General features: G+C 26.9%; 1 protein-coding gene across 4 annotated transcripts in view; it reads right to left on the reverse strand.

The window, feature by feature from the left end:
* LOC129968751 (aldo-keto reductase family 1 member B1-like) overlaps positions 1-18,426 on the reverse strand; it is a 34,504-nt gene extending 16,078 nt beyond the window's left edge. Inside the window, exons 1-5 of one of the 4 annotated variants that reach the window (XM_056082967.1) lie at positions 18,267-18,426; positions 4,972-5,044; positions 4,694-4,861; positions 2,712-2,828; positions 1,736-1,813 (exon numbers count right to left, since the gene is read on the reverse strand). In XM_056082967.1, coding sequence (XP_055938942.1) covers positions 1,736-1,813; positions 2,712-2,828; positions 4,694-4,861; positions 4,972-5,043 — 435 coding nt within the window. In that variant the 5' untranslated portion in view covers position 5,044; positions 18,267-18,426. Of the gene's footprint in view, positions 1-1,735; positions 1,814-2,711; positions 2,829-4,693; positions 4,862-4,971; positions 5,045-6,551; positions 6,709-10,977; positions 11,022-18,034; positions 18,085-18,266 lie in introns of those variants that run through there. The other 3 variants (XM_056082963.1, XM_056082964.1, XM_056082966.1) reach the window with 3 other exon arrangements.
* Between the last annotated feature and the right edge of the window lie 1,385 nt (positions 18,427-19,811).

Genomic DNA, 19,811 nt, shown 5'->3' on the forward strand with positions numbered 1-19,811 from the left:
CAAATATTTATTTAATGTATCTCTTTGGAAATGAATTTAATTTCTTTCTCCAATAAATTAGCTTTGCCGTGATTTCTTATATAAATTTAAGAAATATATTCATCCTGAAAACATTTATCCTAATAAATAGAATAAAAATTAATTTTAAAATAATTTTTAAAAAGTTTTTAACTAAAACAATTTTTTTGAAAAAATCTGGGACAAAAAAACCTTTTTATTCCAGAGAGAATTATACTAAGGTCCTGCCCCCAAGTATGTGAAACATTCGCTAAATGGGTGTTGTTCTCGGGGTGGGGCTAACACAAAGTTTTGCTAAAAAAATTCAATTTTTTTTCTTTTTTGGGTAGCAACTTAAATTGCTTGAATTGTAATATTTGATATTCATAACAAAATCTTAAACATAACATTGACAAAATTCAAGGGAGTAAGTAAGCTAGTGGGAAAAAAAAAAAAAAAAAAAAAAAAAAAAAAAAATCCAGGAATTCCAGATTCCAAAAAGCAAAATCTGCAGAATTACGGAATACAATCTTCCCTGGTTACATTCATAAACCAATATCGCTTTCAAATAAGAGCATCTATTTTTGTCATATTTAAGACTCCATATTAATACATTATAACAATGCAACAAGCTAAATGAAATAGTTTTTACAAATTATTATATCTAATTTGAAAACTTTAAAATGCTTATGTTCTTATTCCATTAAGAGTTTTGAATAGATACTTAAAAATATGGATTTTCTTTTAATAACAAAGTAGATAATAAAAATAAATAAATAAAAAAGCAGAGTTGGAAAAAAAGTTTTCTCACCAAACTTATTAAAATGTTCAAATAATTAGTATTTAAAAATTATTAAACATCAACATTTCTCAGGAAAAACTTTATTCCATCATAATGTTTGGCTTTATAGCTTTTCCAATATTCTACATAATAACAAACATATTTTCATTTTTAAATATATAGCATTTCAATAAAAATATTATTGGATTAAACATTTCTTTATATACCTCAACATGTTGTTAACCTGTTGCTAACATTTTGAAGCTGTATAATGTTACATCTTTAAATAGGAATAAATTTATCTTCAATAGGTCAGACATAAATTATGGTTGGTGCAGGACTTCAAAATTTAGTTTTAAAACAATTTACTTACCCTCTCCCAAACCTGAATAATTTATGTAGCTATAAGGTAGCTAGCTAATAAGGGTTCAGTAAAACTGTATTGTCAGGCCAAAAATTGATAAATAAAAATACCTTCAGAAATTATGTCAAAATTATATGCTAAAAATATCATAAGTCATCTTATTTTTTTAAAAAAATCATTGGGAATTAATATCAATTTCGTGTAAAAGGCAGGGAAAAAAAAAAAAAACTTTTTAGCAACACAAACATCTTTCTATTTAAAGGCAATCACACAGCAAAATTAGGCTGCTGATTTCAGACCACCAATTGATTATTTATTACTTATAATTATTTAAGAATCAATTAATGAGATCATTATAAATGGCAGAACAAATTTTTTACTTTTATTAAATAAATCTATGCAAACACTTAGTACTGCATAAAGAAAACACCTCAACATAATGAATATTTCCACACATTTTATTTACTAAAAATTTTAAAAAGTTTAGTATTTTTTTTAGATCTTTGTGGAGTAAAATACTTAAATAAAATTGACTAAATAAATAAGTTTCAATATATATGCACATTTTTAGAAAGAGGGAAACAATTAATAACCTTCCATGTTTCTTTAAAGTCAATATTCTCACACAGCATCTCTCCCTTTTCATTCTTGGGGAAAAGTTCAGTGCCTTCCTGCAAATAAATATTTATGGAATTATAATAACAAATATTAGTAATCGAAACTAAATTAGATTTCTTAGAAATTACTTTTGCATTGGTAATATATTTCTATTGCACACATACTAGAAAATCAACTTTCTGCTGTTCATAATAAAAGAAGGCACAAATTATTATAAGAGAAGGAATTTTAAGTGTTAACAGCTTATAATGTTGATCAAAAATTTCAAAAATTAATCATATGCAACAAACTTTATCTGTTATCTGTAATCATCTGTAACAAATCTTATTAAATCAAAGTCTCAAATTAATTACATCAACATTTCAATTCATTTGTATAATTTTTAAAATGCTTCCAAAACTAGTTGATTTCATTGTTAAATAAATGTAAATTAATTTAGTTCTACCTTTAAAATGCATGCATGATTGAAACAACTACAGTCTTCAAAATAAACAGATGAATAAAAGCAATTAGATTAAAATGACAATAAATTATACACTTTTATCATTTTAAATACAAGTAAGAATAACTCTTTTATAATTATTAATTTTGGCATCATTAAAATTAAATGCCCACTAAAAATCTTTTATTCAAAATTGATTAATTAAAAATAAAAATCACAATAATAGGTAAACATTTTAAAATACCCCAGACAGATATTTCAATTTTGCACTGTTCTTTATCAGAAAATTCAAAGAAAAATACAAAAAAAAGGGTATAGTCATTTTAATATAAATATTTATATAACTTCACTATGTGTTACGATATTTCACTCCTGGTAAAGATAATTTCCAAAAAGAAGGTATCCATAGTTCTGTTTAAAAACTATAGTACAATATATCAATTATATATTTTTAACTAGTTAAATCTAAAATTCATTTACATGACATTAAAAAATGTTATGAAAGGTACCTTATATGCAATAGGCCAATGGATGAGATATAAATCTAAATAGTCTAAGCCTAATGCTTTCAAGGATAAGTTGCAGCATTCAGGTACTTTCTCTTTTCTATGATATGTATTCCAAAGCTATGGAAAGAAATTATGCAATATTGTTATAAAGTACAATTCACAAGACACATAAGAATATATAAAATGTTTATTTTTATTTGATTACTAGCCGCCTTTGGCTAGTAAACCTGCTGGTTCGCCAGTATTATCTCTCGCTACAATTTTCAATTAAATATTTAAAGTAACTGGTCTCTTAATAGATTCTCAAACAAAACATTTTTAATCTTCAAATTTTGATAGTCATACCAAACTTATACTGTTGTTTAGTTTGGTATGTTCTTTCAATTTACTATATATAATTTGCTAATTTGTTGTCATTTCCGGTAAAACTTCAACTTTAATTTAAAGTGGAAATGGTGAAATTGCAATTCATATAAAGATAATTTTTAATAAAACAAAGCGTTTTATTTTATTTATCATCTTTATTGTTATTTATTTATTATTATTATTATTGAATATGAGTATTGCAAACAGAATCGCTCGGTATTTAAGTCTTATGTGAACTACAAAATATTTTTCATAATTTATGTAATATCTAAAGAAAAATTCAACAAAAATTTCTCAGATTCAGCATGAAATTCAGTTTTTAGTTTTGCTTTCAAAAGAATTGAAATGAAATCAATAATAATATTTTGTTCAGGCCTATAAATATATTTCAAAAATTATGAAGTCTAAATTTAATGCAGTAAGGTATCATATTCTGAGAAATATTCTGGACACACAAAATTTTAAATAAATGAATGAATGTTTCTATTTTCCATGATCAACTAAGACTTATTTACGAAGTTTTGAATATTAAAAATTTAGAAAAACTCAACATTTTCATAATTTTAGGCCAATTAATCTTGAGAAACCTGGGCGCTGATTGGCGTATTTTCTTTGAAACGATCGATGGAAAATCTAAAATTATCCTTTTTTTTATTGAATAGTGATATTCAAATTTTCATTAATCAGTCAGTTTAAGTGATTGATTTAGTTGATTGGAAATTAACTCTTTTTATTTAAAATATTAGTGTTTCAATAACATTTTGTTAATCGTGATTTCCACAGCAGAAGCTTTATGTAAAATCAAAAATTCGCATTTATTAGAGCATTTATTGAATCAAGTTACATAAAATATAATCATTCCCATTTAGACCATTTTAGCATATCTGTGTCTTACAAAAGGTTTACAAATTAGCTGTATGGCCCTTATTTGAATATTAAACAAAACTTGCCTTAAAATAAAACTGATTTATTGGATTAATAATGTAGAGAGTGTAAAAGATCAAAAAATAATTTTTCTTGAATTTATTTTTTAGAAAAAATAATATTTCATATTTGTTTCATTCACACGTGACGAAAATTATATTTTTGAAGATTTCATTTCCAAAAAGATTTAATTTATTTTTAATTGGAGCTTTAATCAATGTGATGGCAACACTTTGAAAAAAGCTAATTTTTTCCCATGAATGCGAAACGTGCTCGTGCAGCGTAAATTTAAATTTTATTTTGCAAGAAAAAATTTGTTGAAAAATATAGTTAAAATATTTATTTAAAAATTCATTAAAAATAGAAATTTAATTTTAAGGTTAAAACATTAGTATCATTTAAAAGATAAATTTTTGATCTTGAACTTCATGTAAAAATCTTTTTTGTGCGGTAATATTTTCGGAAGTTATAGCAGAAACACGCCAAAATTTCGCTTAATATTTAAATAAATAAAATTCTAATTAAAAACTCGAAAAAATAACCCCCAGGTGCACATTCCCGGCCTCCAAGGTATACACGTGCCAAATTTGGTAGCTGTAAGTTGAATGGTCTGGCCTGTAGAGCGCCAACACACACGCACACACACACACAAACACACACACATTGAGCTTTATTATAAGTATAGATTTTACCTTGCTGGTCACAAAAATATCTTCTCTTTTAATAGTTCCATCTGCAATCTTTTCCTTTATGGCTTGGCCAACTTCATTTTCATTTTGATATGCCAAAGCACAATCAATATGGCGATATCCAACATCAATTGCAACCTTCACAGCATTCAAAACTTCACCAGGTTTTGACTGAATTAGATAATATAAAAAAGTTTATTTTAATGATTATACAGAAAAATAATTATTTGGAAAATAATAAATACTGCAATGCATAAAATTTGGGGGAAAATATAAATTACCTTCCAAGTACCTAGCCCAATGATTGGCATTTCCTTTCCATCACTAAGCTTAACGTTAGGAACCTTCGTCATTCTAAATTGAATAAAAAGAATATATTTGAAAACTGCATGCTTCATTTACGAAATAAATAAATAAACAATAAAAATATTTAGAAAGACATCTTAGATCATATTTTTCAAAAAATAATCGTTAATTTCTTATAATCAGCATGTTACAGAAAAAGAAGTGTTTTCGAAATATAACTAATAACAATCAGGTTATAAATTCTAAGAAGATAACATTCTCAAAACGGCAAATACTACACCATAACAATTCTGTAAAAGGCTTTATTCTACATTTACTTACCGATAAATCTACAATGAATAAGCAAGGCATGACAGTAATATTAAGATTATAAATTCTCATCAAATTAAAATAAAGAAACAATAATGCAATATATCACAAAATTTAAAAATTATCATATCTTACTGTTTAGGATTCCACAATCTGAAATTTTTAATACTGGATGCTATTTTTAAAGGACTGAAATAAACTATTCTTGCGAACAGCATTTTTAACAAGTGAAAAACTAAAAATGCATCTACGGAAAAGAGAACAACGATTCAAATACGCGAATTATATTGAACTAAAATCGGGCGTTCGGTAAAAATTTGGCGCCAATTTCTGCGAAGAATCGAATGCACGATATCCTTTTTAAACCATGCATTAAAAGAAAAGATTTAAAACAAATCCAACCAGAACGATGGACTGCAAGAAAATATCAACTTATTGCAGGGATAGAAATGAAATATTATTTCAGAATTAATAGAATCAAAGAAATTATTTTTTAAAAATGTTTCTGTTTAAAATGTAATAACTGCTTTACAACCCATATGTAAATTATTAGGTTAAATTTAAAGAAAAGTTCTTAATTTCAATTTTCTACCAATCCACAAATTTAAAAAGGGGGGGGGATTTCTTGCACACGTGCGTTTCTTTGAAAAGCATACAAGAAATAAATTCCATTAAATGAGAAAACGGCAAAAACCTTTTACCAAGTAACATCGTTATACAATTTTTCAATGTTATTAAAAAAATTCAATTAGGATATATTCTATAAATTGCAGTTTATAATTCTGAGAGCAGCTGTTATATTTTTAAAATTAGGCGTCTTTGATGATAAGCTGTTTCGCCGGAAAAATAGACTTCTCACCAAAATGTAGCAATAAGAAGAGAAAAATGATACAGATACATGGAAAATGTCCAACATATAACATGTAGCCTACAAGTTTCAATATAGATAAAAATGTTCGGCCATAACACAAAATGAACAATAATTTTTTTTAAAAATAATGTGCCCTGAGTATTTATTACATCAATGTGGGTATCAACTATAACAATAAAAAAATATGCCTGGTTTCACACAAAATATTATATATGTAGCAGGAAGGATTTTATTTTTTTAAAAGAATTTCGTTATGCATATATATAAATGAATTTTGCAACTGCTTGTCGTCAGAAAACCATTAATCAATTATGACAGAGATTTAAAACCGGCTATAAGTATAAGACTAATAATTATGCATAAATGAAGCCAAACCTGTTTGAATTTATCAAACAACACAAGTTTCCAATGCTGTTTAAAGCAAGCTGAGAGAATACGTCCAGCAGCTACTGCTATACCAACGACAGTGCTTTCTTATCATTTTAGTAGCCGGCAAAGTGCTCCCTAGAAATCTTATCCAAGTTAAAACACTTTCTAACTCTTACACGTAGTTTATTTACTTTAGATAAAGTAAACATCTTACGCATTTCGAAGGTCGCTAGATACTCAACCGCCAGCGAATATCTAGAGAGAAAAAACATTTAACTCCAAAGAATTTACGAAAATTCTTCACAAGTAGTCGGTTTAAAATGTTCAATGGGAACGATTCCAAACATGTTATACGGATTTTTTTTTTAAAGGGAGGGGGGGGGGGCAAATAAAAAATAGAATCTACATTTATATGTTTTGGGTGACAAGCAATATAATTATAATTAAGATTTCTGGGTCTTTCTTAAAAAAAAGAAATACAGTAATTAAAATATATTTATTGCATGTTTTAAAATAATAATTTAAATGATATAACAATGTTTAGATCATTACAATGAAACATTCGTTCTATATATTCATAAGATTACAAAACGAAACAATCATAATTGCAATTTATTATATTCAATGCCCCCCCCCCGCATCGAAACGTATCAATTTTTAAAACTCCATAAACGATCCTTTCTTATAACTAAAATAATATATGAAATACAAATAATTTGAATGATAATTATTATTATTTTGCTTTACATTTTTCTTGTTTGTAAAATACTGTGATAGCACATTCTATAATCCAAATATTGTAAAAGCAAAATTTTACAGATATTAAAAACAGTTATTTGCGTTAATAAAATGAAGATTCTTTACAAAGCCTTATTAACCCTTAAATATCATCGTGGTTTGTGTATGTACAAAAATAATGGTAATCAAACATCAGTCGATGCCATTTTCTCTCCAAACTTTTTCGCTACACTAATGTTAATGCGTTTCAGCATTCGTGATTTTCAACAGGTTTATCTGAACCAAACCCATTCTGATAATTATTATAATTCGGTTTCCCATCATTCTAATTTCCAGTTGTATTTATAAGCACGAATCCAATAAGAATTCGCTGATTCGTATATCTCAATGTTGCAATTCTTTCGAAGTGTCAGTAGATTTATAAGTGCATGAATCTGATAGAAATATAATACTACTTCATAATAACATGCATATAATTGCTAACTTATTAACTGCACAAAATTACCAGCATGTATAAATCCTTTTTGCCGCTAAGATTTAGGAAGAAATATATATATATATTTGAAATGAACTTTTAAATAATTTACTTGCACATTTTGCTTTGCTTATGCATTACCATTTATTTTATATAGTATAATACAAGAATAAAGCTAATCTTTTAATATAACCCCACATTACTCAATAATTAGCAGCTATTCTGATTAACTTAAAAAACAAATGCTTTATTAAATAAGATTAAGCCCTTAATCCTTGGTTATGACCATGAAATTCTTAATGCATAGATAAAATTCTGATATTAAGGAAATCAGGTGAAAACGCATATTATATATTATTTTATTTATTTATTTATTCTTGTATTATAACGCACCGAAAAAAAGAAAAGTAGAAAAATTTAATAAATTTTATGCAATGATCGGAAATCTTAAGGGCACCATGGTAAGAAATATAAAATATGATATCCTAGAAGCACCATGGTAATATGGTATTTAAATTATTTTTCAAATTCATATATCTATATACTGGTAGTTATACCACATTTTATGTGCTATTTAACTAGTGTTAAAGCATTAATGATAACTGTGGTGATAAATCCATTTAATGTCCCATGCGTCACTTTACCTCGGTACGCACTGCTTTAAGTGCATTAGTGATGTAGCATATCTTTAGGTTCTGCAGGTAGATTACTTTTGTTTTGCCCTCGAATGATACTGCGATAAGACCAGATGTCTTTTCAGAAGTTTTTTATCTCAATAAACAAAACATCCAGAATATTAAGAAAACTCTTTGGCATTTTCATATGAACTTGCAAGATAAGTAACAGACATTCAAACAATTCGAAACACACTTTTCCGATAAACTCTGAAAGGAAACCTTTCTAAACGATACAATGTTTTCAGTTTTCATGAAAGTATAAGCAACTTCATCCCAGAAAAACAAGCCCTGAATTCCAAAACAAGAACTTTCATCATACACTCGTAATTAAATTCGTAATATTCTTTTTAAGTTTTAGGAAGTGCAATTCACTTCTTAGGAGAAAATGGTAGTTTTCAGTTAAAAGATCTATGCAAACATCAAATAAGAAAAAGGCCAAATAAATATTTAAAAAAGGGACAAAAAAATGTTGAAGTGGTGTGCTTTTATTCGCAAATAATAGGAGATACATGATGAAGAGTGGAAAGAAGTACTGAGATGGATTCTATGAGTGATCATTATAAAATAATTTCTCTTATATTTGTAAAAACAATGATGTCACGTAGAAGAAAAAAAATGTGTTTCAATTCAAAGTGTCAAAGAGTTGGAATAATTAGTTGAGAATAGATAAACAGCTCTCATGCAGTAAACAAAGTAAATATCAAACTTCCCAACTAATTATTTTATTCATCATTCTTTTGATTGCTATTATTGGTCATTATTAATTCTCAGAGATTATCAGTCATATTGTATTTTTAACCCGAATATAGCATTACTTCTGTTATAATGCATTATAAAAAATAAAGTTACCCTTAAACCAACAAACTATCCATTATACGGCAATCTTACAAGTGAATATTACAGGAGTAGTTGTTCAATTAATTTAGTTTAATTTAATTCTTATTTCATAAGACGACAAGTATACCGACAATGCTTGCGTACTTATGAGAACAAAAAACGGGCGAACTAGACAAAACCTACTTTAATTACCTTCGACTACACTGAAGAGAAGTCAAATGGCACGCATTTTAATGACAAATGAGTTAATGAATGTCAAATCCACAAAGTAGTAATCGCTATATTTGGTTTAATCATTCCACAATTAATACATTTTCAAAATAACAGAAAGGAATAATATATTCGAAGAGTAACACCAGAGAAAATGTTCTGAAAAATATATGCGTGACTTTAATAAAAAAAATGAAATAATCCTACTTTTTAAAATAATAATTTTTTGCTGCACGGTGTGTATCTTTTTCTTGTTGACAGAATTCATCCAAATCTGCTTTAAATCTAGAATTTTGGCGTACACATCAAATGCTAATATTTTTTTTCGACCAGTTCGTTTTCTTTTTGAGTTACTGTGTTCATATATACGCATTGATATTTATATATATATAGAGAGAGAGAAAGACTTTACACTTTTACACTCTATAAATACACTTTTTAGACTCATGATAATATAAAATTTGCCGATTCATCAAAACCTCCTGTTTCGAAACTAGTGACAGTTACAAAACTCTTTCTTTGTATTCTTCGTATACGAGAAAATAACAGCAAAATGCTACTTATACACTTCTCATTTCTACATCATCAGAACATAATAACAGTCCTTATTCATTTATAACCATTATAGTGGTAAAGTATCTTGTTTATTAGATGCAAAATTTCTGTTATGAATGAAAAGAAGAATGAAAGATCTGGAATGCAGGTCACTTTCGCAAATTATATGAACTGCGACACCGATACCGAATTATAACATGATTTCAGTTATTATTGGCATGATTATTAGATTCGATGATTCAATGGAAAACAACTTGTATGAGCTAATTTAAGCGATGAGGAAGAACAAGGCAAAGAAATCGTCCCAAATGCTTTTAATGAGGCAATTGACTTCATTGAAAAACTTGGAACTCATTCAGTTAAACAGAACACTAGTGAAAAACATTTAATAAACTTAATTGGATTCATAATGCTGCATTCTGTATTCATTATTAGAATATTAAATGATGGTTTAAGATGCCTTTTTTTTATCATCAATACGACTACAGTATACACATATATTGTATAAAATAAGAAAAATTTAATAGCTTTCAAAATATGCAATAATGGAAAGATTTCTCATTCTTTCATGATTCATGTTTAATTTAAAAACATAGTTATTAATTTCAACATTAATTTTAATTTTAGAACTAAAATAATTTACATTAATAACAACAAATTTGTACTAAAAGCTCATTAAAATTTCGACTATATGTCTCCTGAATTATAAATCGTTTTACGAAATCTCTTGATAAACATATAAATAAGGTTTAGTTATCATTTGGGGAAAGAAAAAAAAAAAAAGAACAATTAATGTTATAAACTAATTTCCATGTAAAAAAAACATTTTCGAAAGTTTATTATATCTATTAGAAGAAAATAATACATATTACTATTTTACAAAAAAATAAAAAAGAGAAAGTAAAAGAAAAGAAATATTTAATCAAATTAAAAAAATTACCTAAAAGAGATACCGAGAAAATGAAGCATCAAAAAACAGAGAAATCAATTAAAGAGGGAATGCATCTAATGGTCGATTGTGAAATCTTTCAGACCTAGAAGTCATAATAATATGATAGACGCTATTCATTTAAATATAAAGAATATACATATACATACAGATTTGACAGGAAATAGAAATGATGATTAGAAAAAAAAATGCATGCCTGATGGTACAAAGTCTTTCGTCATGATAAAGAAATTCATTAAAAATATATTGCAAAAAAATTTATTTAAAAATAATGAATGCTTAAAAACCCTGAAATCAACGTTAGTAAACACTGCATTTTGAAACGAAAATTAATATTTTGCATGAAAAAGTTAAAATAAAAATTAAATAAAATAATCAAATGCAGAATAAAAATAAATAATAATGAAATAGATGCAAAATGAGATGGCGTGGTGGAAAAATGGAGGAATTTTAATTGGGCCTAAACGAATTCTTTGGAAACTGGGAAACAACATTTCATAGAAAATAATATCAAAATCAAAAAAGTTAACTTCTTATATAGCAATATTTACAATAAATAAATAAAAAATCCGATGAATGTTTAAAATCCGCGAAACAATTTTTTTCTTCTCAGTCCAACAGATACAGATACAGATACAGGAAGTGAATGGGTAACTGCAATATCCATTCACTTCTTGCTGAAGCATCTCATATTTTAATCACTCCATGAAAACAAGAACACGCACATAAAAAGAATTATATATCAATTCAAAAATAATATACCAAATAATAAGAATACCTGTCACTCAAGCAAATGCTTCAAACAAATATGATAAAATATTGATTATGAAAGTCAGTAACCAGTTAGAACACCGCACTCTATCTAATATAATCGTACTATGATAAAAAGATGGGGGGAAAAATCAAGTTTCAGATATAACGGACAAAGATTTTCCTTCGATATTGATTCAATCAGATGTGGAAATTTTAAAACAAAAAAAAAAGAAAAGAAAATCCACGTTCATGAGAAACGGCACAAATGTAATATGCCGATCTACATTTGGAACCATTAATCATATCGGAAGAGGAACCAGAGGCAATAGATTCACATTTTTTTTTTTTTTTTTTTGCATATTCTTCAATAAAGGTTTTATTCGGTAGTTCAAAGTCAAATAACCTGGCCTGTAGTGCGCTATACAGACACACACACATACAGCGAGAAAGTTTCTTTAGTTGCAGATATAGAGATGAGGAAGAAATATTGGATAATCGGATCTCTGGTTTTGCTAACACTTATAAATATGTAGATTATTAGCCATATTTACATGTAAATTACTGTCGATAATTTACAAGCTACAGAAATATTTTTATTAAAATAGCATTTTCCTTCATATATTACTACTGTACTGGTCGATCTTCAGATTTCAATACATCTCCTCATTTCAAGTCTTTCCGATTTTTTTTTGTTTTTTTTTTGAATAAAGCCTTTTATTTAAAAAAATATATTTAAATATATATGATGTCTTTTCTGAGAATCTAAGTTAGATACCTGATATGTAGACGTTTTGATGATTATAATAATACATACCATTTCCTATTTTTATTATCGGATTTATATTCCCAAAATCATTAACAGACTAATTTAAATACGAAAAAATAAATTATTATGCAAGACGATAAATAATATGGAAATAAATCAAATGCCACTGATGATGAAAATCTTAAGTGTATTATACTATGTCTAATGTCACTAGACAATAACATTTGTTTTAGGACATCTGCTTCAATAGTAATCAAAATAGTACATCTGCTTCAACAGTATTATAAAAACCTCGAACTATCAATGAATTTGAAAAGAAAGAAATTATATAATGAGCTCAATGATGACAAAGCATGATTTCATGACTAAAACACCACTCCACAACGTGTTACAGCTGATTAAATAACGAAACACTGATTTCTTAGAATAAACAAATCAAGGTCAGAATTCCTTCTAAATCGACCTTGATCCTGACAGTGCAGATTATATCTATCTTAGTCTGCCACAAGACGATTCTAGAAAATATTTAACTTCATATCATAACCACATTTGACATTTTCAAGCTAAAGAATTTCATTTCGGTAAACTAGTTAGGAAGAGAGAGAAAGGTTATAAAATAGGAATGACACAATTGTTATTTTGAAAAGAAAATAGGCAAAAGAAGCATGATTTATACATTTTGCTTTACCTTTATCCTGTTCCCTAAAAGCTCAAGAATCACATTGATCATATTTCAAGAGATAAATTCTTTTATGACGTATGTAAGAACAATTAATTTTCTGATAATTAAATACGATTCATTTTTTTTAATTTATGCATTTTACTGATAATGTAATAAATACAGCATACTGCTACAGGGCAGTTTATACCGACTAATCCGAAAAGTTCAATCATTTTTATCTTAACGATATCTTTTAACAAAGACGTGTTTTAGAAAATACAATTTCCACCAATAAATCATCCCAGCTTCTTTTTAATTTTTTTCTTATGTAAACGAAAAACAATTAAACAGTTCAAAAAATTGAATACAACCATTTATTCTACAACAGTAAGAAAGATTGAAATACTCTTTAACACAATTTTTGAGTGAAAAAATGAAAATTAAAAACAACTAATTTCGATCACTCATGTTTAATTTTTCCTATCTATGCCCAATTTTTTATATTTAAATATAAAATAGAGCGGAACATATTTGGTTTTTCGTGCCTTCAGCAATGCACAGAAATAAGAACAGAGATGAGAAGCTAATAAATTATTGATTATTTTCGATAAAATTTAGTAACAAGGTGAATTATTCTATCATTTTTTTTAACTAGCATTAAAGATTACAAATACCGACAACGACGCCAGATTTCTATTTATTCATATATAACTGATAAAATAATCCTTATTATAGGTATCAGATGTATGGGATAGGGGGAAGGGTCGTTCTCTAAGTTTCTATCAAACTCCTGTTCAGCAGCAACTCATCGTTTAAGTAATCTTAGTCGAAAATGAAACAGATTGCACAAAATATTAAGAAACAAAAGGATCGCGAAAACATGGTTTTGCAACAATTGCTTTTAATGCTTTCATCATATGGGAGCTGATTTCAAAGGAACTAGATACTTCAATAAATGTCATGTTATATATATGAATGTGATAAAAGTACTCACGATCTATTATTAAAAAAAAATCTGTTTCGAGTTCATTCTTAGTTTGGATGGTTCAAGATAACTCAAATTGGTTCAAAGTTCACCACCAGCCTTTTCCAGCTGTTGCAATAAATTCTATTCAATATTGCAAAACTTCGTTTTTAAGCTAGTGCGTTTTCGTTATTTTTTTTTTCAACAATAATCATGAAATAATCTTCATATTTAAAAATATAGCAAAATACTGAAAATTTCATACACAAAAAAAAAAACTATGAATAATAGGGGAAAAAGTTTTAGCAATAATTATTGTTTTTTTTTTTTTTTTTTTTTCCCTGCAGAGTACTTGAAACAGAAAGAAATAATCTTAATATGTATATATTTTAAAAGGCAATGTATAAGCCATGTAGTAACAGAATGATCTCTATTAACTCCTCCCCCCTCTCCCGTTTCACAAGAACTAGTTAATCCAGAATCTCTTTTTTTCTTCTCACCACAAGTTTTTGCTTTTCGTCAGGGAGCGCGTCCAACAGGTTGAGAGTCACTGCCCTACGTATTCTTGTCTACAACTATAAAAAAACAATAGTATCCAAAAATAGATGGCGACGAATACTTACGGAGTAAAGGAAATGTTAAAACTTCAGATTCCTACAATTCATTATGCAATGGCATTCAGTATTCTTTAATCAAAAAATCTTGAATTTAATTGTGTAAAGGCTAATTTTCAATGCAAATTAAGTCTACTATTTTGCTCCTATATTTAAAAACTTCATTTTTCGAAGATTATATTACTGCAATGGTTTTCAATAAATTTTTAAAAGAAAAACTGGTCATATTTTTTCTCCAATATTTATAAAAATGAGGTAGAAAATAACATATAGTATCTAATGGATTAAATGAATTTAATTTGGAAATTTTTCATGAAAAATTGATATAATAATATAAACACACTAAAAAGTCACTTAAAACTTTCAAACATCATTTTATAGAAAAATCATCAAAAAAAAAAAAAAAAAAATTATTTATACTCAAATTTTCCCAAATATATTTCATAGTTTCTGTATACTATAAAACATATAACCAAAACCATATACTCAAAAACATTTTCTCATTTAGATTTAATTAAGAGAATAAAATGCAAAATAAAACAATCTCTCATAGTTAACAAATGTTAAATGCTAGTTTAGAGTAAATGTCAAATCTATTAAAGCACTAGGCCGGCATCCTGGCATAGGGATAACATGTCTTCCCTGTGATTTGGGCGTCCCAGGTTCCCGTGCCCTGGTTTGGGCACGATTGTTCTCTTTCCTGTGTTCTATCTGTGACGTGTGTGAAAGAGCCCCCCCCCCCCAGTAAAAAAGGGTTGTGCAAGCGAGTATGTGAGTGTCACCTTCATATGAGCTAGAAGTCAGACTTCTGCCCTCGAATACTCAGAGGCCTTTACCCTCAGAAGCTACTGCATAAACTCGGCTTAAATTCCTGATTTCATCAGTGGGATTGTCTATGACAGGTGCCATAAGTAACAACAATATTAAAGCACCACAATTATTATTTCAAGATACAGAACTCAACAACAGACTTCTAAATCTCTCAATAGAATAATAAAATTTTAAACTCAAATCAAATTATCATGAATAACAAATTAAGAGAGAACATTAGTTCTTCTGAGAAGCAGTTTAAAAATAAAATAACAGTTAAAATAAGTTCTTGACCGTAATATGTAATGACAAATTTCATCCTGCCATAAACAGTATATATATATATATATATTCTGTAAAAATTATAGTGTTTAAAAATAAATTATCTGACAACAACAAATTTTTAAGTGAAAAGATGCCAATAATATGTTAAACAAAAGAGCAAAGAAAAAAAATATTACAAAAATGCATAAAGAATAATTATAAAGAAAAAATTATGATAAAAAAGTATTCACAATACAAATTCCATTTCAGCAAACTTCCAAAGAAATTATTTAGAGTAAATGCTTACTCCTATATAAAATCATTAAATGAAACATTGGAGAACATTTAGACTTAATTAGTGATTGGTTTGGTTTGATTTTATGGGACAAGGACCAGATTTGGTCATTCTGCACCAAACATCTGTTAGTTACGGTTTTCATGTTAAAAATTAAAGCATTCTTAAAAAGATACAACTAAATCTGATGTAAAGTTTGAATATCTTTAAAAAAGGCAAAAATATTTGAATGAGAGTTTTCACCTAAAGTGTTATAACAAATCATTAAGAAGAAACAGAAAGGAATTTTAGGCAGATGTCTATATTTAAAATCCAATTAAAAGCCCCACAAGGAATATTTCAAGATATAATTTAAAGCCAACTTTAAATTATATTAAAATATATCATTATTATCAAAATATCATTTGAGCAGGAGTCCAAACTTTCACATGAAATTATAAAGAAAGCGTCTGATAATACCGATAAAAATTTTACTATCACCAGACTTATACATATTGAAGATCTTAGGTGGATTTGCTTGCCCCTATAATGAAAATTCTTAAGTGAAGATCATTACTAAAGTCTCAAAAGAAGAAAATAAAGTATTTCAATCACAGAAACTTTTCAGTGTATACTTATCACTATTCTCTTAATTATGAATACTTCTAGAAAAAAGGAAGGGAACTCATCATGTTCCTATACAGAAGATAAAATTCTGCTTTAGCAATAACATAATAATGCTCATATAATACCTCTTCCAACAGAAAATGTTTCACAACACTGTTATATTATTTTCATGATAATATTTGATATTCAGAATATTAAACAGGAGCTTTAGGATATATATTAGTTTGTGCCAATAGGAATTTATTAAAATATAAATAAAAAGTACTGATTTCATGAATGTCATAAAAGAATAGTGAATCAAATTAAAAACTTTTAATGCTATAATATGAAGTAAAAACCATTTACTGCATATTATAGCATTAGAGAGCCAAAATTAAAGATGGAACAAAAATTATTTACAAATTCCGTTTCAGTACACCAAATCTGCAAACAAAAAAAGAAAAAATTATGCTTAGTACACTCCCCCCCCCCAAAAAAAAATTAATTCAATGTTTCCCTTCCTTAATTAAATTATGTTTTATTTTCTATAATAGTACAAGACATCCAACCATCTTTAAGTTTTAGTATCCTGAATGTGGCCATATTTTCCTGAAAATTTTAATATTGCAACACAATTAAAAATTATTTAAACAAATTTCTAAAATCCTTTCACAAAAGAACACTATTTTTTTTTGTATAGATTGATCAAAAAATTTTCATTTTTATTGAAAAATCTTATATATTATATTTTGTATGGTAAAACAGGAGCACTTATATACAAAGTACAAATCTTAAATTTTCTTAATACATATATACAACGAAAGTTAACACCTTCAAATAAACCTTTTAACATATTTTTGATTTGGACGAAAATTAAATGTCTAACTCATTTCAAACTTAAAAGTGATTAAAAGTGATCTTTTAAAATTTTAATTGCTTTTATTAATAAATATTTTTGTATAAGATAGTCAATACAAAATAACATTTAAATAAAATAAATTATTTTATAAAAGTTCAAAGCAAGGATGAAATTCCTTTGATTTTGAAAAAAAAGGTGGGAGATCTTTAGGGAGGTGGGGATCTTTAGATATATAATACTGTATGGTTATTATATAATCAAAAGAAATCAATAGAAATGTACTAGTATAGAAAGGAATACCAGGGAAGATCCAACTATTTTAAATTTAGAGCGAAGTAGGAAACTAAAATATGCAAGACAATTGAATTGACAAATAAATACATAATTGATAATATTCATTTTTTTTTTTGTTTGCACAGAAAATTCTAGAATCTTTATTACATACTTCATAATGCAGGCAAAAGAAACAGAAATTACCTCATAAAAAGGGATAAATATGATTCTTCCTTCATTACTGAAATAAAATAACAGCCACAGCCTTACTTTGTCAATTATAAATCATATTATGCTTTACAATTATAAGCCATGTTATGCTTTAAAATTATACCGGTACATATAAACAGGAGCAAATGTATGTTATTTACATTAATGAATTTTTAAAAGTAATGATGGCCTAATTTAAATAAGTATGCGATTGACAACTACTTACTTTCGGAAAAATTGAAATACTTGTAACTGAAACTTGAGCTGCAATATGTTGTAACAGAAATCGGGGAACCGGCAAATAACTGTCAGCACAGACGCTTTCTTCTAAGAAGACAAATATAGAAACCTGAATGGAAACGGGAGTGGTAATTTACTTTTCACATACGGTAGCAGTTGAGATAAAATGTACATGTATTTATTTAAAAGAAATTGCGCCATCTATTAGTAAATATTAAAACGAGAAGTTTTCTCTGAATTCCTACAATGTTTGCGTGCCATTTTCTTCTCCTAGTTGTTTTATTTATTTATTTATTTTGAATTGTGCATTGTATTTTTTGAATATTCCTTCGTCGAAACAATAATTCTTCAAAACACAAAGGACTATAAGTTTGGTTTATCTGAATTAAACCGATTCTGAAATCACCAAAATTATTAAGTTTTATAATTTAGTTAATGGAATAAACTCTATCCACTAATTCAATAAACTTATATCTAGATAGAAAATCTGTTAAAATGTTTGATATGTAATATGTAGTAAAAAGTATGTACAATATAATAATTATTATAATTTCAAATTTCCGTTACATTTAAAAAAAGCAGAATTATAAAATGTTTTTTTTATACAAATAGAAAGTTTAACATACAATCGTAATTGAAATTGCTACATAATAATTTTTTTTCTTAAATAAATGCACATAATCGCAATGTAAGTCTGAAAAAGAATGATTTCAAATTTTATTTCTATTAGTTTTCAAACGAACCAGCAGATGACGCCACGAAGAAAGTCAGTTGAAAATTTAATGATAAATGACGTTAGCATACACGTGATTGCCACATGATCCATGCTTCTTTTCCCGCTAGATTTAAAACAGTGAATTACTGTTTGATGAATAATTCTCTATTTCTCTCTCTTTTTTCTTTTTAAGTTACATCCGAATGAATTTTCTCCTCAATAGAGTAATAAAGATTTTATGAATATATCTAGCCGAAAATTTTTCCATCTTTCAGACTTAAAAAAAAAAATAGTTCGTTGATATGAGTAATGTTTTATCTTTTTGTACTGAGGGGTATAATGTTTTATAGATAGATGGGAAAAGCAACAAAACAAGTCAATTTATATTTCATTTCGCATTTAGCTATATGTTTTGCAATTTATTTCTAAAACATGTAATTATCCATTTTTAAATCCATTTGCCATAGACATACGTTGATAATTTATTTTAATAATGCTTCATTTTATTGCATAATTATATTTTTTATTTCAAATATCTATGCAAATTTCTTTAAACAAAATCTAATACATTAAAAATTTATTCGATGAAAAAAATCTAAAACAATTTCAACATTCTGTCCCCCCCCCTCTTTAGAAAAAGAAAGAAAAGGAAAGAATAAAAGCTTATAGAATCATTTGAGTATGTTATTACAACGCATTTTTTTAACATCATAATATCAGTAATAAATAAACATAAGCATAGATCTACGAAATTGGGCGATGCAGCATGGAAAATGTTCAACAAACCGTTAGAACTAAATTAAAAAAAAAAAAAAA

This window comes from Argiope bruennichi, chromosome 5, assembly GCF_947563725.1.
Source record: "Argiope bruennichi chromosome 5, qqArgBrue1.1, whole genome shotgun sequence".
Lineage (NCBI taxonomy): Eukaryota > Metazoa > Arthropoda > Arachnida > Araneae > Araneidae > Argiope > Argiope bruennichi.